Source organism: Nannobrachium achirus (assembly GCF_963921795.1).
Source record: "Nannobrachium achirus genome assembly, chromosome: 10".
Lineage (NCBI taxonomy): Eukaryota > Metazoa > Chordata > Actinopteri > Myctophiformes > Myctophidae > Nannobrachium > Nannobrachium achirus.
In genome coordinates this window covers 66,157,061-66,184,539 of record NC_137819.1, presented here as the reverse complement: position 1 = coordinate 66,184,539, position 27,479 = coordinate 66,157,061, and the positions used below count along the sequence as shown (strand labels likewise).

Genomic DNA, 27,479 nt, shown 5'->3' with positions numbered 1-27,479 from the left:
GGTTTATTTTATATCCTCTATGGTGGAACTACTTCACCAGTTTACTGGAAACCACCTGGTTTAGAGGAAGATGAAACTGTGAAAGAGAAGCAGTAGGGTGTGGTTTCCTTTGAGTATTTCATGTTTGTGAATGTAGTGTAAGGTATTTTACAATTTAACGTTTTTGGCTACGATCAAAATGATCTGTAAAAAGAAGAAGAAGAAAACAATACTGAACCAGTTGACATCTGGTCAGGGTGGGGGCCTCGGATCTGTGAGGTATCAGCTCGGGTTCTCTCGAGGGGGTGCCTCACGGGTACAGGTTCTGCTCGGGTTCTCTCCCCCACCCCCCTTCCCTCACCACCCCACCCCACCCCTCCCCTTCCCCCCCTACACACACACACACGCATGCAGCACCTGTGTATGTGTGTGCGTGTGCCCCCCCACCCACTGCCCTCCCCACGCACACACGCGCCGCACATGCAGATCGTGTGTGTGTGTTTGTGTGCATCCTCCACATGCACACGCGCACCGCACATGCAGATCGCGTGTGTGTGTGTGTGTGTGTGTGTGTGTGTGTGTGTGTGTGTGTGTGTGTGTGTGTGTGCGTGTGCATCCCCCTCCACTCCCCCTCCAAGGTCTAGAGAGACTCAGAAACAGAGTTGTGTAATAATGAGTAATCACCATGTGCTTCTAATGCTTTTCTGATTTGTATTTAATAAAGGTGTGAAACTGTGCACTGTTCTAAGGTTACCTTATACAGGTTTCCTTGGTCCGTTTTAATGTGTTTAGCTTTGTTTCTCTGACCTTTTGAATGTAGCACTTTGAGATTTAACTAGGGCTGGGATGCAATTAAAAAATGTAATCTAATTAATTACAGGCTCTGTGATTAATTAATTGCAATTAATGGCATTGTAATCACACATCGATATTTGACCTGACCTGAGAAGCATTTTTTTTTTCAAGTAAAACACATTTTGTTGTACGAGTGAATCAACAAGTGAGTTTTTTTTATCTAAATTTCGCATCCACTGGGCCAAGCAAAGCGCTCTGATTGGCTACTACTCCCTTTGCGTTTGTTGTCTCTTCTTGGTTGGTGCGTCGCTATGATCGGTATGCCTGAAACTGAAGGTTCTGTGGTGCAAAAACTAAGTGCAATTAAAATGTGTTAATTTTTTTTAATCACGTAAATTTTCTGTAATTAATTAATCGCAATTAATCAGTTAAAGTTCCAGCCTTAGATTTAACATAAAGTTTGCTACAAATAAAATGTATTATTACCCCCCTCCCCCCTTTCCCTTGTCTCTCCCTCCCTCCCCCCTTTCCCTTGTCTCTCCCTCCCTCCCCCCTTTCCCTTGTCTCTCCCTCCCTCCCTCCCCCCTTTCCCTTGTCTCTCCCTCCCTCCCCCCTTTCCCTTGTCTCTCCCTCCCTCCCCCCTTTCCCTTGTCTCTCCCTCCCTCCCCCCTTTCCCTTGTCTCTCCCTCCCTCCCCCTTTCCCTTGTCTCTCCCTCCCTCCCCCTTTCCCTTGTCCCTCCCTCCCCCCTTTCCCTTGTCTCTCCCCCTTTCCCTTGTCTCTCCCTCCCTCCCCCTTTCCCTTGTCTCTCCCTCCCTCCCCCCTTTCCCTTGTCTCTCCCCCTTTCCCTTGTCTCTCCCTCTCTCCCCCCTCTGCCTCCCCCTCCCCTCTCTCTCTCTCTCATGGCTCTTTAGCCTTTGTAAAGTGTCTTGAGATAACTTGTTATGATTTGACACTTTAATAAAATTGAATTGAATTGAAAGCATAAAGACCTGGATGTTACCTCTTCCAGGTTGGATCCAGTCAATTTGAAGAAATACTCCAGCGTTTACTTTGAGGTGAGGACAATAAGAACGAGCATGCCTACGTTTTCATTCACAACTGCTTGGCTGAAGATCCATTCCATAGCCTATGTCATGTTATAGCCTATAGTTTAACTTTAAAAAAGGGAGCTGCTCAGCTCTGTTCAGACGCTGACTGAGAGCTTAATTGAAATGACCTACACTTGCGCAGTGAAATTAATTATTATTTGGCAGCATGTGTGTAAAAATTCTAATCTATAAACATCTCAAACGGCTTTTATAATCATAATGTTTTTATTTGGCCTTTATGACATGTGCTCAGATGTGGTTATACTGGGTGTGTTAGGAATACACTAATTAATACATTATTAATTAGTCTCCCATTCCAACATATAGCACGTTTGGCTCACGCGCCACCTATGGAAGGGTGGCATCTGTTCCTTGACCTAGTGGGAATGTGCTTGCAAAATTTCACGCATATCACAGGCTGTGTTCATGATTTTAGGTGTTTTTGGCCACTTTATCGCTGCTTGCAGCTATATTTATTATTATTAATATTATTTTTAAAAGATTGTGCACTTCATAGGCATGTTAGATAAAGGTCCTTAGATTGTGTGTAGAATGTTTCATGCAAATTGCTCAAAAATCCCAGGCTTAAAACGGGTTTAAGCGTTTTACAAACTGCTCAAAATTATATAGCGCCCCCCTTTGGCCATTTGGGGTAAGATTGGTTTCAGTGATATTTTAACTAACCCTCTACACTATTTCATCATGAAAATGTGACTTTGCGTTTACGTTTTAGAGGCAGAAGCATAATTTGCATAAAACTACAATATTAATTGAATTATTAAAAAAAGAATGTTTCAATTAAAAAAAAAGTTCATGTAAAAAAAGTTCTGTGCACGTGACACGTAAATTCCAGAATAAAAGTGGGTTTAAGGGTTTTACAAACTGCTCAAAATGGCGGAAAATCTAAGGGCGGAGCTTACTTAACAAAGACACAGATGTCTTCCACTTGAGTCAAGGCACGCGTGTAAGCAAGTTGTATGTCTTTAAACAAAACGAGGCATGACTTATGCCTGTTTAAAGTTTGAATTTTCAAATGCTTCGTATAGCGCCCCCCTTTGGCCAATTGGAATAAGATTGGTTTCAGTGATACTTGGACTGACCCTCTACATCTTTGCCAAATGCCATGAACGTGTGACTTTGCATGTATGATTTAGAGGCAGAAGAACAATTTGCATAAAATTGCAATATTCATTCAATTATTAAAAAAGTAATGTTTCACTTCAAAAAAAATAATAATCCGACCTGTGCTGTGCTTGCCTACCGGATTATAAAAGCCCGAACCAACCCAAAGCCCGACATATACGTGACAAATTGAGCCCGGCCCAATGAAATTCCAAGCTCTACCACTGGTCTATATCAAGGCTATTTCTTTTTTTTTTTTTTCTTTTTTTAAGATTTGTTTTTGGGCTTTTTATGCCTTTATTTGACAGGACAGTAGACTGACAGGAAATGGGGAGAGAGAAGGGGAATGACATGTGGCAAAGGTCGTCCGGATCGGGAATCGAACCGGCGACGCCAGCATACAATTAGACACACAACCCCATCGCGTGCACACACACCGACATGCGTGCACATGCGTGTGTGGGGCGTCCCCCCACTTCCAAATTTAGCACTACAACACAGGTGATATGCAGACAGACAGACCGACAGAGAGAGAGGCAGGCAGGCAGGCAGGCAGGCAGGCAGGCAGGCAGGCAGGCAGGCAGGCAGGCAGACAGGCAGACAGGCAGCTTTCCGAACTCTAATTAGCGGAATTTGCTTTTCAGAAGTTCCGAGTGACGTCATTTTGTAGTTGAACCGGACCTTTCCCACGAAAAGTTCAGTTTCGGAGAGAGTATGGATTAGCCTTAACAATTCGGATACATTTTTTATTGTGTAGACTAGAATTAAGTAACCTAATGCAGATTAAAAGAAAAACAACATTACGAAAAAGCATAATCAATTAAATGTACTTAGCTTCCCACCAACCTCTAGTCTACTGAGCCAAGATGGAGGATGATGTGTAGTTTCTATTAAACACTGTTCTAATGATGAAACTGACCCAACATGGAGGATGTAGTTTCTATTAAACACTGTTCTAATGATGAAACTGACCCAACATGGAGGCTGTAGTTTCTATTAAACACAGTGTGTTTACTACATCTACACTACAGTATGTGCAAATGTCCACATCTTTTTTTACTGTTGGTTATTCATATGCACATTTCTATACGCTTATTAAAAAACATTATACTGTATAACAGTAGATACTAGATAGGATGGTTGACATTTGGAAAAAGGAATTAAAGAACAGAGCCAGTGTTGTGTTTTATTTTATTTTTTCTAATATATGTTTATTTGTAAAGTGCACAATGACTGTTGAGTGAGCACATTTTATCCTCTGTTGGAACAAAAGAACAGATCTACTGCTATGAATGCGTCCAACTTGTAGATCTGCCCAGAATATAAAGACCTATTCACAGAAACATGCAGTGGAATGCCCTGAACTGAAGCAAGCTGAGACGGTGACGTCATTGAGTATGCTGCTATTCCAATAGCAGAACTACCCTCCTCCCATCCTCCCGTCCTCGGAAGTCCCTTCTCCCAAGGAGAACTTACTAGTCTGAACTCCCAAGGAGGGAAGTCCAAGTCCCCAAGTATTTGATTTGATAATCGGCTCTGTCTCCTTATATGTTCATGAGCTCAGCACTTGCAGGAAGTAGACTCAAGAACACGCTCTGCCCACCATGCACTTCCTGTTAGACAAACACACGCATGCACACACACACACACACACACACACACACACACACACACACACACACACACACACACACACACACACACACACACACACACACACACACACACACACACACACAGCACTGCATTAAAGTGACTTCACTTTGTTAATTAATTAAAACTTTGTTGTTTAAAATTAATTTAAAAACGACTACAAAAGTCGTGAAAACAGCTGATCTACAAGCTACATGCCATGTGAGCTTGTTTATATGTTTTTTTACTTATTGTTTAGCTGTTAGAAAAGTAAATACAAACTAATTTAAAATGCCAAAGTAAAAATAGGCTACTAAAGTTTTCAAATGAGTCAAACGTTTTCCAAGAATCTTGTGAAAAAAGGACTTTCTATGAGTACTTCTACTTTAGTACACATTTTGAATACAGGGCTTTTACTTCTAAGGGTGCCCTCACACCAAAATACCTATGAGAGTGGAATCCACGTTCCGTCAATGCATTTCAATGAGAATGTAGCGTTTTTTGCAGAAATCCTCTACTGGCAAAAAAACGCTCCATTCTCATTGAAACGTATTGGCGGATTCCACTCTAGGTATTTTGGTGTGTGGGCACCCTAACAGAATATTTCTGAGTACTTTTACTTGAGTAGCTTTTCTGCACATTCTCGGAAAGAAACAACCAGTAAAAATAGGCGATCTACAAGCACACAACACGTGGTGATTCGATGGTGTTGTGAGCTTGTAGATCGGCTATTGCATTCTGGGTAATAAGCCAACCCTCAGTGGCTGGGAGTTTCTGAGGTGAATATTTTCACTTCAACTTTGGCTGTCGTCGTGTAGAGTCAGTAACACCCGCACAGGTCTGTTTGGGTTTTAATTAACTGCAAATAATGATGATATTATTCATAGCTAAAACAATATTCTGATATGTATATTTTTCTTTATATACTGTAGTGATCAACATGGCACAGTCCAGACGTCCAGGTAGGTCACAAAACCATGCGTCACAACACTGTTTGTTACTTCATGATAAATTAACTGTTGACAGTTGGGGTGGAGAGAGAGAAGTGTTTCAGGCGCCGTTCACACTGCGTTTTGGCAACGAGAATTCCGCAAAAAGAAAAGTCAGATAGGCCTTCTGTTCAGACGACAACAGCGTTTTTCACCGCGGTAAAGTGAGCCGCCGCGGATGAACGCCTGGTAAAATGAGCCCCCGTCCAAAATTTGCTGCGCGTTAATGGTTTAAAATTCAAAGGTCTAGATTCGGGCTAAAAATATACCTATATTAGACGTCTAAATATAAACTAGTGTACATATATCAATATATCAATCCGACAGTTGGAGATCATATATGTAACGTACAATTGTTTTATTAATCAATATTTAGTGAATAATGTTTTAAAATTCAAAGGTCTAGATTCGGTCTAAAAATATACCAAAAAGAGCCGGGCTAAATTCGGTATAAATTTAGCCTAGACGTATAATAGACGGACATTGTTTAGTGGGAGTTTATTAGACCTTGTATTGAACTGTACTTCTCTGCAGGCCTGACTGTATCTGCAAACTGTTAATAAAGTATTCAATCAATCAATCAATCAATCAATGAATCAATTAATCAATGAATCAATCAACCAATGAATCAATCAACCAATCAATCAATCATCCTAACTGGGTGTAATTATACAGCTAAATATGTGTCATTTTGACACTTCCGCCTCAATAACACAATATTAATATTGTATTGTCTAAACCCTGCTTCAAATAGAGGTGGTTGAATAGATTTTTACTGCTAAGACTTTGATTACTTGATTCATTGTTATTGTTGCATAAATGCAGTGATAAAGTAGTTTAATATCAAACCTTACCTCATAAACATGAAGTCTTTCCAACAACAAGTCCTGTCTTCAGCTCAAGGACAGCAACACGTCCTACAGCAGCTTTTAGCAGCACAGTTTGATGTAAACATTACTAAACTATTTGAAGCTAAACAACATAAACAGAGTTTCTGTGTTGAATGGAGTGAAGCATTTTGACACAGCTGCTTACCGTCACTTCATCAGTGAGGTTAAAGTCTGGTCAAACGGCGCCGTCAAGTGGTCGACTTACGACGTTGCTCAGTATGCTTCTCGGACCAGAAAATCACATGAGTTCTTCTTACACATGATCTATTGTGGGTTTTGATTAATAATCACGTCACAAAGTCAATGCACATTTTGTTGTTAATATTCCATCTATTCCATATATTACAGTTTACAGTTTAGGCATTTAGCAGACGCTTTTAATCCAAAGCGACTTACAATAAGCAGATAACAACATCACAATAATAAACAAGATAATATGTCAGTACATCAACAGCAATATAACAAATGCAAATGGATATCTATTTAGAAAAAACACAATAAAATCAAAGTTCTAAAAATCTAAAAAACTAAAACAAATGCTAACTAGCTTCATGTATGGTCATTGATTTTACTGTAGTGCTAAGGGTTTAGGTGGAGTCTGAAAAGGTGAGTCTTCAGTCCACGGCGAAAGCTAGCGAGTGAGTCCGTTGTTCTAAGTGCGGACTCACTCGCTAGCTTTCGCCGTGGACTGAAGACTCACCTATATATTAAACTAGCTAACACTGCAGCCCTCTATAATAGATAGCCTAGACCAGGGGTGGGCAACTTTGATGATGGAGAGGGCCATGCACTACATTTTCACACTCACTCCAGAGGGCCACAATGCCTTTGCCTGGCTCCAGCCAATAGACCCGCCCACTCTCTGAGTGGACTGCTTCTCTTGGTCTGGAGGTGTCATATGACGTGTCTCTTGATTCGGCTTCTTGGCTAACCGACCAATGAAATCAATGCAAGACGGACGAGGGGTGCGTCTAACTTTTGAAAATCAACAGAAACAGTGGAGGGAGGGGTGGCTCACCAGAGTTCTTAATTGCCTCCTTTGAACTTCAGAAGAGCTAGAACTACAAGTGTCGATAGCTCGTAAGTGATTCTCTCTAATCAATGAAACATCAAAGACAATGACCTGTTTGGTGCATGTCACAGAGGGGAGGGGGAGGAGGGAATGTTGTGTACACAAGTCAAACACAACCCCTCCCACCAGATCTCTTGTGATTGGGAATATCAAATTCGAAAAATCGAAGTATATCGAAATGAAAACAGCTAAAATCAAATCGTATCGTTTGAATTTGTATCGTATCGAATCGGCTGTGCAAAGAATGGATTGTATCGATACTACCCAGCAAACATTTTGAGGTATATTAGACGTCTAATATACGTCTAAACTTATACAAGAGGTCTAAGTTTATACGTATAAAAATGGTATAGATATGCAAGTTTTTTATAGGTCTAAACTTAGACTAGACGTCTAATATACGTCTAATAGACGTCTAAGTTTATACCTGGGTCTAAATTTAGACTTCTAATAGACGTCCGGCCGTTAAGGTCTAAATATAGACGTCTATTAGATGTCTAAATTTAACCCAGGTATAAACTTAGACGTCTATTAGACGTATATTAGACGTCTAGTCTAAGTTTAGACGTCTAAAAAACTTGCATATCTATACCTCTGATAGACCATTTTTTATACGTATAAACTTATACTTCTAGTTCAAATTGTTTAGTGGATACCTACCTGTGCACCTATTTAGCATTTTTAAGAAGAAAAAAATAAATAAAAGGATGGGTTTAATAACTTTTCCTTTCCATATAGCTACACTGGTCGATCAATAAATGTGTAATCTCTGGGTTCATCTCAATGTGCAGGTTTGTCAATATACAATGGCAGATAATCACTGTGTTTACTTATTTATATCCATAATAATACATGTTTCCCATAAAAACCTGCACTATCCACACCTTTCACACAGATTTAATTTCTTTGTTAAATAGTTACTATATAGATTTTAAATCATTGAATCGAATCGTATCGTATCGCCATGAATGAACCAGTATCGTCCATGTATCGTATCGTCAACCATGTATCGTGATATGTATCGAATCACTATTAAAATGTATCGTTACACCCCTAATGAATAATGAAGGAGTAAAGTAACGGTCTTTTCAGGAACATCTTAAGGAGGCCATCTTGAAAATTAGACCTTTTTAGTGGTCAGACTTTAGTAGACAACTTTTGATGTGTTATCAAGTACACCTGACCCTATACAACAAACCATTGAGAAAGCCGTTGCAATTATGCAATTATTTTAGGGTCAAACCATATTTGTTATTGTTTACAGCTTGTCCGTGCCCTTACCACTCCAATCAGGTTATATTATAATATAATATAATAATAATAATAATATAACACAGTAGAGCGGAAGCCAGAGGCATCAATTCAGTATGGCAAGGTATGGCAGCAGCTGCCATAGCTTGGCTACAGGTTACTATGTAACTTGTAGCCAAGGTATGGCAGCAGCTGCCATAGCTTGGCTACAGGTTACTTCATGATAAAGGTATGGCAGCAGCTGCCATAGCTTGGCTACAGGTTACTATGTAACCTGTAGCCAAGGTATGGCAGCATAGTAACCTGTAGCCAAGGTATGGCAGCATAGTAACCTGTAGCCAAGGTATGGCAGCAGCTGCGGCAGCATAGTAACCTGTAGCCAAGTATGGCAGCAGCTGCCATTAGGGTTGCCAACCGTCCCGTATTGGCCGGGACGCCCCGTATTCTGACTGAAAGAGGCGCGTCCCGTAAGGGACGTCGCTTGTCCCGGTAAAGGGACTATGCACATAAAATATATATTTTTCTGTGCGTGCGCCAGGCATCGTCTGCCTGTGTGCTGTATGTGAAGGGCTCTAGGACCCTGGGGGTGCCTCGTCACGTACGTGCGTGCTGCGCCAGTCCTTGTGTAACATGAACTCTGCTGCTGTGCGTTGTTGAATGCGAGCCAGCGCGGGCGACACAAAACTAAAGTTGCAACTAACATTTCTCTACCGAAAATTAGTACCTGCATGTGAGATGAGGTTTGTAAGACAAAGCTCGTTTTGCCCCAAAACTGTGGGACTGAGAAGAATGAGTCTCATCTGCAGCAGGTGAGCTGTGTGTGTCTGTGTGTCTGTACCATACTCTGTACTCTGTACTCTGTATGTGGCAAAATGCTATAATACTATGGGTTCTTGAGAATCTGGATGTTGAAGAGCTCCAAGCAGATTACTTGTTCCCCCTTTCTCTGTAGCAGTATATTGTTGACCAGTGGTTCCAAAACATTTTAGCCCAAGACCAAAAGAGAAATGAAACATTTACCCAAACTAGTGAAAATAGCAGATCTACAAGCTCACAACACATCACTATGCACAGCTGTTGTGAGCTTGTAGATCGGCTATTTTCACTACTTCTTATATATGTGTTTTCCAATTTATGGAATGTCTTAGATTTCCATTTGAGTTATTCATAAAATTACTAAATCATGAAAACAAAATGTAGGAAACAAAAAATTAAAGGACCCATAAAAATAATTCTGTGACTCACAAATGGGACCCAGTGTTTGGGGACCAGTGTTAGACTATGTACAGTAGGCCATATGCCTCAGTTGAAGTGTATCTTAGTAAAATGTAGGTCTACATGGCAAGCCATGGGATGATGGGTTTATTATAGGCTATATCTGGTGTATGGTTGAAGCATTTAATTTCCTTATGATTATGATATGTATGCAATGTTACAGTAAGTGTAACCTGATGCAGATGTAGCCTGATGCAGATGTAAGACCTGTTGTGTTTGTAATGTATTGTGTGTTATACTGTAGGTATAACTGTCTGAGTGTCTGTGACTGTACCGTAGGTATAACTCTCTGAGTGTCTGTGACTGTGCCAAAATGCAGTTTTCTATGCATTTCAGGCGTGTTGAGTCTGTTGACCCCCCTCAAAATATATATATTTTTTCGGCCACCCACCTTCGGCGGGCGGCCAGAAGGTGTCCCTTATTTGAGTCTCTGGGAGTTGGCAACCCTAGCTGCCATAGCTTGGCTACAGGTTACTATGTAACCTGTAGCCAAGGTATGGCAGCATAGTAACCTGTAGCCAAGGTATGGCAGCATAGTAACCTGTAGCCAAGGTATGGCAGCATAGTAACCTGTAGCCAAGGTATGGCAGCATAGTAACCTGTAGCCAAGGTATGGCAGCATAGTAACCTGTAGCCAAGGTATGGCAGCAGCTGCCATACCTTGGCTACTATGCTGCCATACCTTGGCTACAGGTTACTATGTAACTTGTAGCCAAGGTATGGCAGCTGCTGCCATACCTTGGCTACAAGTTACAAGCTATGGCAGCAGCTGCCATAGCTTGGCTACAGGTTACTATGCTGCCATACCTTGGCTACAGGTTACTATGTAACTTTTTTTATAAAACATATCTTAAAATTGTCCTAACTATTAAATCGCTAAAGTTTTAGAACCCCCACTCCGTTAATTTCAGCCCCAAAAGCCCTTTCTTTATATGTTTTCTACTTTCCCGGCAAAATGACGTCATCTGCATCATCCGTATACGTTGTGTATACGTTGGCCAATCACATTGCAGATCATACACACATGATACACTACCGGCCAATCACAGTGCATCTTGCTTCTCTTCAGGAAATAGCTTGCTTCAGCAGCTTTGTTTACGCCGGTCCGCAGAGGGACACGAGATACCTCTACCAGTGGCGGTTGGTATGTATATTGCGCCCTGTGCCAGGTAGTATAGCGCCGCCCTGTGGCCGCGCAAAGCGCGGCCGGAAAAATCGGTTATTTGCGGGCAAATTATGCATTTTTTCCAAGTTAAAAGCGGGTCGGTTCTACACGGCGGCAGAACCATTTTGGGCTTAATATAATAGGGTTTATAAAAGCATGATCTGACTCTGTCTCAGTCTTACCTTGGGCTGGTGGAGAAATGGTTCTTCTTTCACAGTCACGCACAGTGAGACAAGACTATATAGTTCCTATATCCTGGCAGATAGAGAGGTCTGTCGTCTGTATTTTGTAGAGGAAAAGTCACGATGATCATCTCCATGTGATGTTTCAGCCTGGGCAGTGGGCAAGCAGCTATATTATAATATCTAGCCATGTTGTCCATTGTAGTTAAGAACTAGAACTCCATGCTTTCTTTTTAACAGATGATTTCTCAACATATTTTCAATACTGGCGCGTGGATATGACATCACATCCTCTTTCTACTGCAAACATTGTGAAATACCGTCCAGACTATTACCAAATGCAATACCACCATCTAGTGTCCAGAATAGGTAATGTCAGGCCAAAATTATATAAATGACATAACAAATTAAACATAGATTATATTCAGAAATAGACCAGTAGTGCAGAAAATGTATTAATTTAACAATTACATATATAGCCCTAGGTCCCTAGGGGGTCCTCCAAACTTTTATAGTAACATATTCTGTATCCATATTCTGAGAACAAGCTCACAACACTGTTGTGAGCTTGTAGATCAGCTATTTCCGGCAAAGAGCTTTGGTGTAGAGGGGAAAAAGAGCAGACTAAGTACAGAATGAAAGGTCAGCTTTATTAAGTATTGACAGGTTTGAGCAGACCAAGTGCAGAATGAGAGGTCAACTTTAAATATTGACAGAACACAGAAGTGGTTAAATCGTTTGACATGATGAATCCAAAATACACTGATGATTGTGCTGTCAAACAATGTAACTATATGGAATGTTTCACTCCTTTCAGCATTGATGAGGCAGTATGTTCGGTTTACTGATGTTTTATTTCACAACACCGTCAAACTGGTGAACACACAAAACAAACAATAAGGCTATGTACTTGTAATGAGCTTGAGTTACTGAGTACTCTTCCACCTTTTAAAGTACTCCTCACGCCGCCCGGAACCCTACCCAGGTCCTAAGCCCAAGAAGTTACCGGATCTTTTTAAAATGAAACACTGTCACTAACACTACACTACACCTTTAAGTTCACAAACAATTTCTCATTTGTGTAAACCCATTAAGTGTATTAAGTTCACAAACAGTTTCCCATTTGTGTAAACCTATGTAGGTGTACTAAGTTCACAAATAGTTTCCCATTTGTGTAAACCTATGTAAGTTCACAAACAGTTTTAATAACCTTCCTTGTTTGTGTAAACCTACTATTACACATATACATATACATATTTACATATTTACATTACATATACTTATTTAACACTAATATAAATACACTTCTCTGAATGAAAGCTGAGCTATCAATGAGACCCTCTTTAACTGGTGAATATTATTACTTTCTACAGCGACTATTTATTTTAGAGACCAAGATATGCACCTTACTTTAGAAATGTAGACCTTAGGTCTGAATGGAGAATGCAAAACCACAAAGACAGTGTAAAGTGTGAGTCTGAACTTGTAGCTTTCTCCCAGGGACTGTTTTTTGGAGAAAAGCAGCTTGACTTATTTGATACAAAAGAGCCCACTGCGGACAAACTGTCCTTCCGGTTAGGGTTGGGAATTTGTATTTTATTGTCTGCCAAGCATACCCTACTGACACCTGCACGCGCAGTGTCAGTCACTGAGAAGGTGAAAGACTTTTTAAATTAAGAAAATATACTTGTTGATTCTTACCAAAAGTCTAACTCAGCTCCAACAGCCAGAAGTTGCTTTTAGTGCCCTGAGATGCTAACACCTCTTTCCCATGGAAGCGGAACTTCCCCGAAGGGAAGTTAAAAAGTCAAAACCTTAAAAGTTGTAAACTCTAGAAAATGATTTCAGACAGACACCAAGCAAAAGTGAATAAAAAGCTTTAGTGAAGTAAAAACAGTTACAAATTATAAGCTCACCAATACAGAAATTGGTAATGAAAATCAAAAAGAAGTACAGTATGTGTACTTAACTAAACAGAGTCAAACTCTCTCTAAGTACAGGAACAAGTGGTGCAGAAATTGCACTAAGTACAAACAGGTCCATCCCCGACCCCTAACGGGCCGGGGATAGCTGCAACAACTCAACTAAAAAACAACACTGAACAATAGACACGGAGCATTCTCTTTTAAACAGTAGTCCGTTGCAGTCACAGTGACGTGATTTACACACAGAACATATTTTAGCACACACACGTTGTCACGCATCTGTGCACGTACATGCCCTCTCATGCACAGCCTGACGCAATGGAGACGGTCAAGGTGAGGCTAGGGCTCCCCTATTCATTCGAGATTGGGGAGTGTCCGCCCTAGTTTCAGAAGCCTCTGGGAAACACGCTCTCCCCCAGGATGTCATATCTCTTATCTCGGATAAGAGATAACAGCACGGCCCGAACGTTAGGGAGGGACGGGCACCTGTCTCACTCACGCTCAGTCCCAGGTTGGTTTCCCAGACAGAGAGCGTCTTGTAGATGCAGCTGTGTTGGCAGTGTGCCAAGGCATACTTTCGTGCTTGTGAGAATGTCCCATGTTTGTTGCAAACACACATTACATACAGTATATGAGAAAAACAGCAGCTCTTTTGACTAAAAACCTACTTCTCATGTATTATAAAATGATGAGAACTTTTCTACACAAACAACAATGTATATATGCATTTTATACTACTAAACCAAGTATTTCAATATATATTTATGCCCTTTTTCCACACTAACATATAAGGATTATATCAGGACATAACTTTACTTGGCTTCTTCTTCTAGCGGCGAGAAGTGTAGTGTCGTTTCTCCTTTCGCTTCCCACTCTTGCCCTCCTGGGGGGCAGAGGTCACAGGTGGAGTGGGAGCTGGGGCTGGAGCTGGCTGGGGGCAGCCTGGGTTTGGATATAGGGGTTGTATTGCTTGCATCGGATAATATGCAAGTTGTGGCATGCCCACGGGCACCTGGGCAACTGGTGGAGATGGAGGTGGCGGCATGGCTTGGCGGTCAGCCTTGTCAGCAACAGCAGGAGTTGGAGATGGCTGTCTCTCTGATCCCACAGACCCTCTGCGCTTCTCCTGGTGCTGACGGTCCTTGTGGCGGTTGTCATGCTGGTACGGCTTGAAGGGCCTGGGTGCCACTTTCTTGGGGTCCCGGGCCGGAGCCCCAGGGCCCCTAACACCCCCTTTGGCACCCTGGCTCCCCTCTCGTGCTTTCGCCTCAATGGCAGCTGCGACAGCATCAGATGGGTATATGGCAGGATCTCGGTAGGCATCCCGGATTCCTGCTTGTCCATTCTCCCATTTTCCTCGAACTATGCGAGTTCCCAAAATGGCTTCCAGGCAACCAAAGCGATTCTGCCCTGATCCCTGAGTTTCAATGGTGGCCCACACTTGGCCCGCCTGGTAACGCAGAGAACTCACCATCACCCTGTAGATGGTTACACATGCAGGCACGATAGAGCGCCAGTTGTCTCCTATCAGGCGGGAATAGTTCACCAATCTCTTGATGGAGTAGCCTTTCAGTAACACGTAGTCTTCCCAAGTAGGTGTCAGGAACGGCTCTCTGTTGGACAGGTGTCCTCGTCTGATGCCCGCGATCTGCTCCCAAACTTGAGGAACCTTCAGGGCATCGTCGTTGATCTTGTTGCCTTTGATGCCATATAGCTGCATCCTGGGCATCTCGTAGTCTTCATCGTCAGCGAGGTCCCCCAGAAGTGAGGGAAACACCACCTTCCAGACAGCACCCGCAATGGGCACAGAGGACTCCGCTGGTTGATCCACTGGAGCCGGGGTGGAGGCACCACTCCGATCTTCCTCTGGGAGATATCCAGAGATCTGGTTCTCCGGGTGTTTGCTATTATGCAAATCAATAATGTGCTCATCTGGACAGGCTGGGCAGCCGCTGACACAGCCTGGACAGCCTGTATCTCCAGAGTTATTAGCAAGAAGATTGTCATCATCCATGTCGTCCAGGCAAATGGAGATGATCTGCTCTTGTCCTTCGCTGGCCATGTCTAGGTCGTCGTCAGGTTCCAATTCTCCACAAAGAATAGGAAGGTTTGAGAAGTGTCCCATATGATGGTCAGCAGACGTTTGTGACGAGAGCTTGCCTGAGGAGCTCCTTATATACAGAGCCTCAGGCCACAGCTCCTCCCTAGGGAGGGGGTGCCCCTCCCTCCGGGTTCCTCCTCTCTCTTCCCACGGGAAATATATCTCCCGTTGAGAGATAAGAGATAAGAGCTCATTAGTGCCGGCCAGCTGTGTTGAGGTGTCACCCTAGTTCAAGGCCACCTTGTCTAGCTGGATGCATGAACACAGATCAGCTTTGTCAGCAGTGTGCAAAAGCATGTATTTCTCTCTCTATGCAGTACAAATAGTGCATATGGATTAAAAGGACAGGGGGGCCATATTCTTGGGGTCACAGTCAGGACCCCTAACACCCCCTCTGGCATTTGCATTCGGCCAGGGCAATGCCCAACCATGAGCAAGAACATCTGACCACAGCTTCAGCGGCCATAACAGGATAGGCTGCCAGGACGATGCAGTCCATACAGGACGTAGCACCGCGGGCAAACCAATGCTCAACATCCCCTGGGCCCCTCCTTGGGGCCAAAGGTAAAGGCCTCGCCACCAGGGCGAATGAGAGGCTTGCATGAAGCCTTCCCTGGCCAACTTCACCACACCATAGGATACGCCTAACCAGGCGCTGGCACTCTTTCCAACTCCACTGTCCCCAGTTGGAGGGGACCGTCCTGGCGCTACACAGATCAACACTTCATGTCTGGCAACTCCAAGGCAAAGGGCATCTCCTTACGAGAACCAACAGTTACCTGCCCCATGCCTGGCGTAACCTCTCCATTCCTAACTAGGGGTTTACAACCCGAAGCTTCGGCCATTTCTCAGTGCTCACCTGGTCTTGCGAACTTGGTCAATATGTACTATTACCGAGTTCTCCAACCTAAGCTGAGCCGATGTGGGCTCGCCCCGCCGACCGCTCCCGAGGGAGCGTTGTCTGCGGCGGTGGGATTGGCGGAGTCCATGCCCAAATAACTTAGGTTGGTCGCAAAGTCGTTATAATATTATTAGATGTTCTCAACTGCTAGTTTATCTAGTTCCTGATGGAGATACCGATTACTGGCCGTCTGCTGCGCTCACAGACCTCCACTTCACTCTGTTCAAAATCTCCGACGCTCTGGGGAGTTTTGTGAATAAAAACACTTAAGCCTTGATAATATTAACTATCCTTTACTTCCGTAGTAAATAACTATATTCCAAGGGTCTCTCGGCTATTCTTTATGTGGCAGTGGACACGAATTTAATTAATCAATTACTAATCAATAATCAATAATCAATCAATATCCACCCAGGGACGCCATGTAATGAGCTTGAGTTACTGAGTACTCTTCCACCTTTTAAAGTACTCCTCACGCCGCCCGGAACCCTACCCAGGTCCTAAGCCCAAGAAGTTACCGGATCTTTTTAAAATGAAACACTGTCACTAACACTACACTACACCTTTAAGTTCACAAACAATTTCTCATTTGTGTAAACCCATTAAGTGTATTAAGTTCACAAACAGTTTCCCATTTGTGTAAACCTATGTAGGTGTACTAAGTTCACAAATAGTTTCCCATTTGTGTAAACCTATGTAAGTTCACAAACAGTTTTAATAACCTTCCTTGTTTGTGTAAACCTACTATTACACATATACATATACATATTTACATATTTACATTACATATACTTATTTAACACTAATATAAATACACTTCTCTGAATGAAAGCTGAGCTATCAATGAGACCCTCTTTAACTGGTGAATATTATTACTTTCTACAGCGACTATTTATTTTAGAGACCAAGATATGCACCTTACTTTAGAAATGTAGACCTTAGGTCTGAATGGAGAATGCAAAACCACAAAGACAGTGTAAAGTGTGAGTCTGAACTTGTAGCTTTCTCCCAGGGACTGTTTTTTGGAGAAAAGCAGCTTGACTTATTTGATACAAAAGAGCCCACTGCGGACAAACTGTCCTTCCGGTTAGGGTTGGGAATTTGTATTTTATTGTCTGCCAAGCATACCCTACTGACACCTGCACGCGCAGTGTCAGTCACTGAGAAGGTGAAAGACTTTTTAAATTAAGAAAATATACTTGTTGATTCTTACCAAAAGTCTAACTCAGCTCCAACAGCCAGAAGTTGCTTTTAGTGCCCTGAGATGCTAACACCTCTTTCCCATGGAAGCGGAACTTCCCCGAAGGGAAGTTAAAAAGTCAAAACCTTAAAAGTTGTAAACTCTAGAAAATGATTTCAGACAGACACCAAGCAAAAGTGAATAAAAAGCTTTAGTGAAGTAAAAACAGTTACAAATTATAAGCTCACCAATACAGAAATTGGTAATGAAAATCAAAAAGAAGTACAGTATGTGTACTTAACTAAACAGAGTCAAACTCTCTCTAAGTACAGGAACAAGTGGTGCAGAAATTGCACTAAGTACAAACAGGTCCATCCCCGACCCCTAACGGGCCGGGGATAGCTGCAACAACTCAACTAAAAAACAACACTGAACAATAGACACGGAGCATTCTCTTTTAAACAGTAGTCCGTTGCAGTCACAGTGACGTGATTTACACACAGAACATATTTTAGCACACACACGTTGTCACGCATCTGTGCACGTACATGCCCTCTCATGCACAGCCTGACGCAATGGAGACGGTCAAGGTGAGGCTAGGGCTCCCCTATTCATTCGAGATTGGGGAGTGTCCGCCCTAGTTTCAGAAGCCTCTGGGAAACACGCTCTCCCCCAGGATGTCATATCTCTTATCTCGGATAAGAGATAACAGCACGGCCCGAACGTTAGGGAGGGACGGGCACCTGTCTCACTCACGCTCAGTCCCAGGTTGGTTTCCCAGACAGAGAGCGTCTTGTAGATGCAGCTGTGTTGGCAGTGTGCCAAGGCATACTTTCGTGCTTGTGAGAATGTCCCATGTTTGTTGCAAACACACATTACATACAGTATATGAGAAAAACAGCAGCTCTTTTGACTAAAAACCTACTTCTCATGTATTATAAAATGATGAGAACTTTTCTACACAAACAACAATGTATATATGCATTTTATACTACTAAACCAAGTATTTCAATATATATTTATGCCCTTTTTCCACACTAACATATAAGGATTATATCAGGACATAACTTTACTTGGCTTCTTCTTCTAGCGGCGAGAAGTGTAGTGTCGTTTCTCCTTTCGCTTCCCACTCTTGCCCTCCTGGGGGGCAGAGGTCACAGGTGGAGTGGGAGCTGGGGCTGGAGCTGGCTGGGGGCAGCCTGGGTTTGGATATAGGGGTTGTATTGCTTGCATCGGATAATATGCAAGTTGTGGCATGCCCACGGGCACCTGGGCAACTGGTGGAGATGGAGGTGGCGGCATGGCTTGGCGGTCAGCCTTGTCAGCAACAGCAGGAGTTGGAGATGGCTGTCTCTCTGATCCCACAGACCCTCTGCGCTTCTCCTGGTGCTGACGGTCCTTGTGGCGGTTGTCATGCTGGTACGGCTTGAAGGGCCTGGGTGCCACTTTCTTGGGGTCCCGGGCCGGAGCCCCAGGGCCCCTAACACCCCCTTTGGCACCCTGGCTCCCCTCTCGTGCTTTCGCCTCAATGGCAGCTGCGACAGCATCAGATGGGTATATGGCAGGATCTCGGTAGGCATCCCGGATTCCTGCTTGTCCATTCTCCCATTTTCCTCGAACTATGCGAGTTCCCAAAATGGCTTCCAGGCAACCAAAGCGATTCTGCCCTGATCCCTGAGTTTCAATGGTGGCCCACACTTGGCCCGCCTGGTAACGCAGAGAACTCACCATCACCCTGTAGATGGTTACACATGCAGGCACGATAGAGCGCCAGTTGTCTCCTATCAGGCGGGAATAGTTCACCAATCTCTTGATGGAGTAGCCTTTCAGTAACACGTAGTCTTCCCAAGTAGGTGTCAGGAACGGCTCTCTGTTGGACAGGTGTCCTCGTCTGATGCCCGCGATCTGCTCCCAAACTTGAGGAACCTTCAGGGCATCGTCGTTGATCTTGTTGCCTTTGATGCCATATAGCTGCATCCTGGGCATCTCGTAGTCTTCATCGTCAGCGAGGTCCCCCAGAAGTGAGGGAAACACCACCTTCCAGACAGCACCCGCAATGGGCACAGAGGACTCCGCTGGTTGATCCACTGGAGCCGGGGTGGAGGCACCACTCCGATCTTCCTCTGGGAGATATCCAGAGATCTGGTTCTCCGGGTGTTTGCTATTATGCAAATCAATAATGTGCTCATCTGGACAGGCTGGGCAGCCGCTGACACAGCCTGGACAGCCTGTATCTCCAGAGTTATTAGCAAGAAGATTGTCATCATCCATGTCGTCCAGGCAAATGGAGATGATCTGCTCTTGTCCTTCGCTGGCCATGTCTAGGTCGTCGTCAGGTTCCAATTCTCCACAAAGAATAGGAAGGTTTGAGAAGTGTCCCATATGATGGTCAGCAGACGTTTGTGACGAGAGCTTGCCTGAGGAGCTCCTTATATACAGAGCCTCAGGCCACAGCTCCTCCCTAGGGAGGGGGTGCCCCTCCCTCCGGGTTCCTCCTCTCTCTTCCCACGGGAAATATATCTCCCGTTGAGAGATAAGAGATAAGAGCTCATTAGTGCCGGCCAGCTGTGTTGAGGTGTCACCCTAGTTCAAGGCCACCTTGTCTAGCTGGATGCATGAACACAGATCAGCTTTGTCAGCAGTGTGCAAAAGCATGTATTTCTCTCTCTATGCAGTACAAATAGTGCATATGGATTAAAAGGACAGGGGGGCCATATTCTTGGGGTCACAGTCAGGACCCCTAACACCCCCTCTGGCATTTGCATTCGGCCAGGGCAATGCCCAACCATGAGCAAGAACATCTGACCACAGCTTCAGCGGCCATAACAGGATAGGCTGCCAGGACGATGCAGTCCATACAGGACGTAGCACCGCGGGCAAACCAATGCTCAACATCCCCTGGGCCCCTCCTTGGGGCCAAAGGTAAAGGCCTCGCCACCAGGGCGAATGAGAGGCTTGCATGAAGCCTTCCCTGGCCAACTTCACCACACCATAGGATACGCCTAACCAGGCGCTGGCACTCTTTCCAACTCCACTGTCCCCAGTTGGAGGGGACCGTCCTGGCGCTACACAGATCAACACTTCATGTCTGGCAACTCCAAGGCAAAGGGCATCTCCTTACGAGAACCAACAGTTACCTGCCCCATGCCTGGCGTAACCTCTCCATTCCTAACTAGGGGTTTACAACCCGAAGCTTCGGCCATTTCTCAGTGCTCACCTGGTCTTGCGAACTTGGTCAATATGTACTATTACCGAGTTCTCCAACCTAAGCTGAGCCGATGTGGGCTCGCCCCGCCGACCGCTCCCGAGGGAGCGTTGTCTGCGGCGGTGGGATTGGCGGAGTCCATGCCCAAATAACTTAGGTTGGTCGCAAAGTCGTTATAATATTATTAGATGTTCTCAACTGCTAGTTTATCTAGTTCCTGATGGAGATACCGATTACTGGCCGTCTGCTGCGCTCACAGACCTCCACTTCACTCTGTTCAAAATCTCCGACGCTCTGGGGAGTTTTGTGAATAAAAACACTTAAGCCTTGATAATATTAACTATCCTTTACTTCCGTAGTAAATAACTATATTCCAAGGGTCTCTCGGCTATTCTTTATGTGGCAGTGGACACGAATTTAATTAATCAATTACTAATCAATAATCAATAATCAATCAATATCCACCCAGGGACGCCATGTAATGAGCTTGAGTTACTGAGTACTCTTCCACCTTTTAAAGTACTCCTCACGCCGCCCGGAACCCTACCCAGGTCCTAAGCCCAAGAAGTTACCGGATCTTTTTAAAATGAAACACTGTCACTAACACTACACTACACCTTTAAGTTCACAAACAATTTCTCATTTGTGTAAACCCATTAAGTGTATTAAGTTCACAAACAGTTTCCCATTTGTGTAAACCTATGTAGGTGTACTAAGTTCACAAATAGTTTCCCATTTGTGTAAACCTATGTAAGTTCACAAACAGTTTTAATAACCTTCCTTGTTTGTGTAAACCTACTATTACACATATACATATACATATTTACATATTTACATTACATATACTTATTTAACACTAATATAAATACACTTCTCTGAATGAAAGCTGAGCTATCAATGAGACCCTCTTTAACTGGTGAATATTATTACTTTCTACAGCGACTATTTATTTTAGAGACCAAGATATGCACCTTACTTTAGAAATGTAGACCTTAGGTCTGAATGGAGAATGCAAAACCACAAAGACAGTGTAAAGTGTGAGTCTGAACTTGTAGCTTTCTCCCAGGGACTGTTTTTTGGAGAAAAGCAGCTTGACTTATTTGATACAAAAGAGCCCACTGCGGACAAACTGTCCTTCCGGTTAGGGTTGGGAATTTGTATTTTATTGTCTGCCAAGCATACCCTACTGACACCTGCACGCGCAGTGTCAGTCACTGAGAAGGTGAAAGACTTTTTAAATTAAGAAAATATACTTGTTGATTCTTACCAAAAGTCTAACTCAGCTCCAACAGCCAGAAGTTGCTTTTAGTGCCCTGAGATGCTAACACCTCTTTCCCATGGAAGCGGAACTTCCCCGAAGGGAAGTTAAAAAGTCAAAACCTTAAAAGTTGTAAACTCTAGAAAATGATTTCAGACAGACACCAAGCAAAAGTGAATAAAAAGCTTTAGTGAAGTAAAAACAGTTACAAATTATAAGCTCACCAATACAGAAATTGGTAATGAAAATCAAAAAGAAGTACAGTATGTGTACTTAACTAAACAGAGTCAAACTCTCTCTAAGTACAGGAACAAGTGGTGCAGAAATTGCACTAAGTACAAACAGGTCCATCCCCGACCCCTAACGGGCCGGGGATAGCTGCAACAACTCAACTAAAAAACAACACTGAACAATAGACACGGAGCATTCTCTTTTAAACAGTAGTCCGTTGCAGTCACAGTGACGTGATTTACACACAGAACATATTTTAGCACACACACGTTGTCACGCATCTGTGCACGTACATGCCCTCTCATGCACAGCCTGACGCAATGGAGACGGTCAAGGTGAGGCTAGGGCTCCCCTATTCATTCGAGATTGGGGAGTGTCCGCCCTAGTTTCAGAAGCCTCTGGGAAACACGCTCTCCCCCAGGATGTCATATCTCTTATCTCGGATAAGAGATAACAGCACGGCCCGAACGTTAGGGAGGGACGGGCACCTGTCTCACTCACGCTCAGTCCCAGGTTGGTTTCCCAGACAGAGAGCGTCTTGTAGATGCAGCTGTGTTGGCAGTGTGCCAAGGCATACTTTCGTGCTTGTGAGAATGTCCCATGTTTGTTGCAAACACACATTACATACAGTATATGAGAAAAACAGCAGCTCTTTTGACTAAAAACCTACTTCTCATGTATTATAAAATGATGAGAACTTTTCTACACAAACAACAATGTATATATGCATTTTATACTACTAAACCAAGTATTTCAATATATATTTATGCCCTTTTTCCACACTAACATATAAGGATTATATCAGGACATAACTTTACTTGGCTTCTTCTTCTAGCGGCGAGAAGTGTAGTGTCGTTTCTCCTTTCGCTTCCCACTCTTGCCCTCCTGGGGGGCAGAGGTCACAGGTGGAGTGGGAGCTGGGGCTGGAGCTGGCTGGGGGCAGCCTGGGTTTGGATATAGGGGTTGTATTGCTTGCATCGGATAATATGCAAGTTGTGGCATGCCCACGGGCACCTGGGCAACTGGTGGAGATGGAGGTGGCGGCATGGCTTGGCGGTCAGCCTTGTCAGCAACAGCAGGAGTTGGAGATGGCTGTCTCTCTGATCCCACAGACCCTCTGCGCTTCTCCTGGTGCTGACGGTCCTTGTGGCGGTTGTCATGCTGGTACGGCTTGAAGGGCCTGGGTGCCACTTTCTTGGGGTCCCGGGCCGGAGCCCCAGGGCCCCTAACAGTACTCAAACACCAAAATAACCATAAACGTAACAAAAAGGGGAATACATTAAATCATTATGTACCTCTCTGGCTGCATGTAGCATGAAAGGAATGAAGGGGGGGGGGGGGCAGGGAATCCAAGTCCCAAAACAACTAGACAACTGAAACAATAAACACAAAACGCATCAGTGAAACTCATAACAAAAAGAAACAAACAACTTAAATATTGACAACCAAAGTATAAACGTGACATTAAAGCAACACAAACCTTGTCAACTGCTAGACAGACACCAAAGCAATTTGTGCCTCCTCTCACTGAGGCACGATAGACTGTGGAAGCTAACAGTGCCTGAACTGGCGTCTTCCATATAAGGCCGTGGCCGGAAGTGACGTGACCACAATGTCCGGTAGGTAAAAAATAAAATACAAAATAGAAATAACAAAATAACAAAAAGTAGCCGCAGCCACAGAATGTATGAACAGGTTGTGGGGGTCCCTGCTTCATCTCTCTCTCTCTCTCTCTCTCAATTAAGGGGTCCTTGACCTGGGAAAACATTGAAAACCCTGCTCTAATAGCCAAAATACACTGATGATTGTGCTGTCATACAATTAAACAATATGGAATCTATGAAAATGTTAAGGGGGGGTCCCTGCTTCATCTCTCTCTCTCAATTAAGGGGTCTTTGGCCTGAGAAAACGAAACCCTGCTCTATAAGCCAAAATACACTGATGATTGTGCTGTCATACAATGAAACAATATGGAATCTATGAAAAGGTTAAGGGGGGGGGGGGGGGGGGGTCTCTGCTTCATCTCTCTCACTTAAGGGGTCTTTGGCCTGAGAAAACATTGAAAACCCTGCTCGAATAGGCTGACAAGACAACCCATTGCTCAGACATCTGCAAGTTAGTCACTACTCATACCAGAGATAAAAAATACAGACGGCTTCATAATAAAATAAAAAATAAAATAAAAAATAAATAAAAAGGCATAACAGACAAGGGGAGCTGACAGAACACACTGTTAAAGGTTAACTCTTCTTGCCTTCACCAATGCAAAGTCATTAATGACATCATCATACGAAATATGACTAGCAATTTGGTGGTTGATGGAGATGACAGCAAGGCCACTGAGGCGTTCTTGTAACATTGTTGACCTCAGATACGTTTTGATCAGCTTTAGCTTAGAAAAGCTCCTTTCTGCTGTAGCGACTGTCACAGGAAGCGTAAGACAGACTCTGAGCGCTGTCCACAGATTTGGCCGCATTTCTGAGAGATCCTTTTCATGAATGAATTCCAGCAGCTCGAGCACAGTCATCGTCTTCGACGGCAAGTCAGGCAAGTTCTTCAAATCGAGTGCGAGCTCTCTCCCATCGAGGTCAGAGTGGTTTCCATAGTGCAGTGTATCACTTAGGGCCTCACACTGCTCTGTCAGCTGGTCATTGGATAGACTTTGGAAGGTTGACAGCACTTTAAAATTCTCTCCCACATTTTCTAATGTGCCAAATCTTTCCCGAAGGGAAGCGCATGCTGCATCAACAACAACATTAAAAAATGTTACCTCTAGCTTCTTCAGGGCATCGTTCAACGATTCATCAGCTGATTCGTATGAAAATAACCGTTTTGTAGACCTCAACCTTTTTTGTTTTAGAACAGCCTCTACATTCATGCTCTCGCAAAGCTCCATGGCTGCTATCTGTGCACTCACAAAGCCTGTTGCCCTGAGGTCACGGAGGTGTCTCTCTGTCTTTCTCAGAAGACTAATTGCCTCAGTTACCTGCATCTTCGGTGACTGCATATCCTTGCTCACACGTTTGATATTGCACAAGATGTCATACCACACCACTGTGCAGATGCTGAATCGGTATGATCCCACCTCCTCTGATAAAGACTGCGCCTCAATCCTTATCACTGGATCTTTGGTCTGATCTCTCACTTCAATCAATGCCTCTCTCACCTCTGCTGCGTGATACCTCAATGGCTCGACACTGTTCACTTTACTCTCCCACCTTGTGTCTGACCACATCTTCAAGGTGATAGTCACATGTTTTTTGAGTATGGCCCATCGCTGAGTAGAGGCTGAGAAGAGGGTGTACAGTTTCTGCAGGTACCCGAAGTAAGTTGTGGCATCAAGGGAATCCTTAGCTGAATCTGCGACCATCAGGTTCAAAGTGTGTGCTGCGCATGGCACATACAGAGCAAGAGGGTTGATTTCAAGGAGTCTGGCTTGCACACCTTTATTTTTGCCTCTCATGTTGGCACCGTTGTCGTAAGATTGTCCCCTACAATCTTCGAAAGGAATGCTGAGCTCCTGTAATCTCTTGAGTATCATGGATGCCAAGTGTTTGCCGGTGGACTCCTCTGCTCCCCAAAAACCTAAAAAATGTTCTACTATGTGGGGCTCCCCCTCTAGTGACACTATCCTGATCACAACAGAGAGCTGTTCACAGTGACTGACGTCTGGCGTGCAGTCCAGAATGATAGAGAAGAACTTCGCCTGCTTTATCTCAACCACTATTTTGGCTAGACATCTGTTGCTCAACATTTCAATTAGCTCATTTTGTATGGTTTTTCCAAGGTAGCTAGGGAGGTGTGCACGCTGCCGTTCAACACGGACAAGGTGCTCCTTCATGATGAGATCAAACTTAGCCATAAGTTCAACTTCTTTGAGGAAATTTCCATTTGATGGAGAGTAGAGTTCTTCTGTGTGCCCCCTAAAGGCAAGATTTCTTAGTGCTAGAGACTGCACAATAGCTATAAGGCGTGTCAGCACCTCTCTCCATCTTTTTCTCTCAGCCTCCATCAATGACATCTCCTTCTTGTCAATCGTCTCCCCTTTCTTCATCCTCACTGCCAGCTCCTTCCATGCACCCATGCAGTTTTGATGATCTGGACTTCTCTCGTGTGTAGTCAGCCTACCTGATTTACCAGTTGCATGCCTCCAGTCTCCCATCCCTGACTGTGTAAAACTGTTGTCCTTCTGAGAGAACAGTTTGCAGCAAAAACAGAAGAGCCTGTCTTTGCTCTCTGAGTAGACCAGCCAACTCCTAAGTACCTTTCCACCGCTCACCAAGGTTCTCTGGAAATATTGGTGGTGACAACATCTTGATTTTGCATTTCTAGGGAAAACAAAAGTGTCTTTGACCCGACTTGGTCCTTTGCTGACAATCGAGGTCCGAATTCTGTCCGTCAGTGAAGGCCAGTTAGCAGGATCGGTCAGGTCTTGAACCTCAGCTGCAGGGTTAGGTGGTGGTGGGGATGCTGCTACAAGTGGAGGGAGAGGGAAAGAACATGTGTATTGGTTTTATTCACAGCATTTACAGTGGTGGAACATCACACACACACACAGCAGTAATAACATCATCATTGTTCCCTACAATATTAAAATGTAAAAATGTATTCATTGACATTTTGTTTATGTTTAAAGCACTAGGAACTCCAAGTGTACACACGCGCACGCACACACACACACACACACACACACACACACACACACCTGAATCCTGCTGGGGAGATGGTTCGTCATCCTCAGCGTCACTCTGGTCAGACTTGTCACTCTGGTCAGACTTGTAAGAGTCAGACAGTGCCTCTGAAATTGCAAAAGAAATATACAGTATATTAGTCTTCAGGTGAGGAGTCACTCAACCTCCTTGAGCTAATTGAGTATCTGAGACGAATAACGGTCCATATTTTAACATTTTGAAATATAGACATAATATTTTGAACGTGGAAAAACAGTACATCTCCAACAATTTGTGGAACAACAGTATAAATCCCTACAAGCAATATTCAGCAGACAAGGGACAAGATAACATTAAACCAGACTGATTAAACAGACATATTAAAACAGAATTGAACAAAATGAGGGGCATTTGCAATGTTGAGCAACAGATGTCATTGATGGAGGCTGAGAGAAAAAGATGGAGAGAGGGGGCATTTAGGGGGCACACAGAAGAACTCTACTCTCCATCAAATGGAAATTTCCTCAAAGAAGTTGAACTTATGGCTAAGTTTGATCTCATCATGAA

The 27,479-nt window shown here is 43.7% G+C and overlaps 1 protein-coding gene across 4 annotated transcripts in view; it reads left to right on the top strand.

Moving 5' to 3' along the window:
* LOC308292257 (selection and upkeep of intraepithelial T-cells protein 1-like) overlaps nucleotides 1-27,479 on the top strand; it is an 89,571-nt gene that overhangs the window by 1,208 nt on the left and 60,884 nt on the right. For all 4 annotated transcript variants that reach the window (XM_080734571.1, XM_080734569.1, XM_080734572.1 and 1 more), the window contains exons 2-3: nucleotides 1,785-1,830; nucleotides 5,550-5,579. In XM_080734571.1, the coding sequence (XP_080590697.1) occupies nucleotides 5,558-5,579 (22 nt within the window). In that variant the 5' untranslated portion in view covers nucleotides 1,785-1,830; nucleotides 5,550-5,557. The remainder of the gene's footprint in view (nucleotides 1-1,784; nucleotides 1,831-5,549; nucleotides 5,580-27,479) is intronic.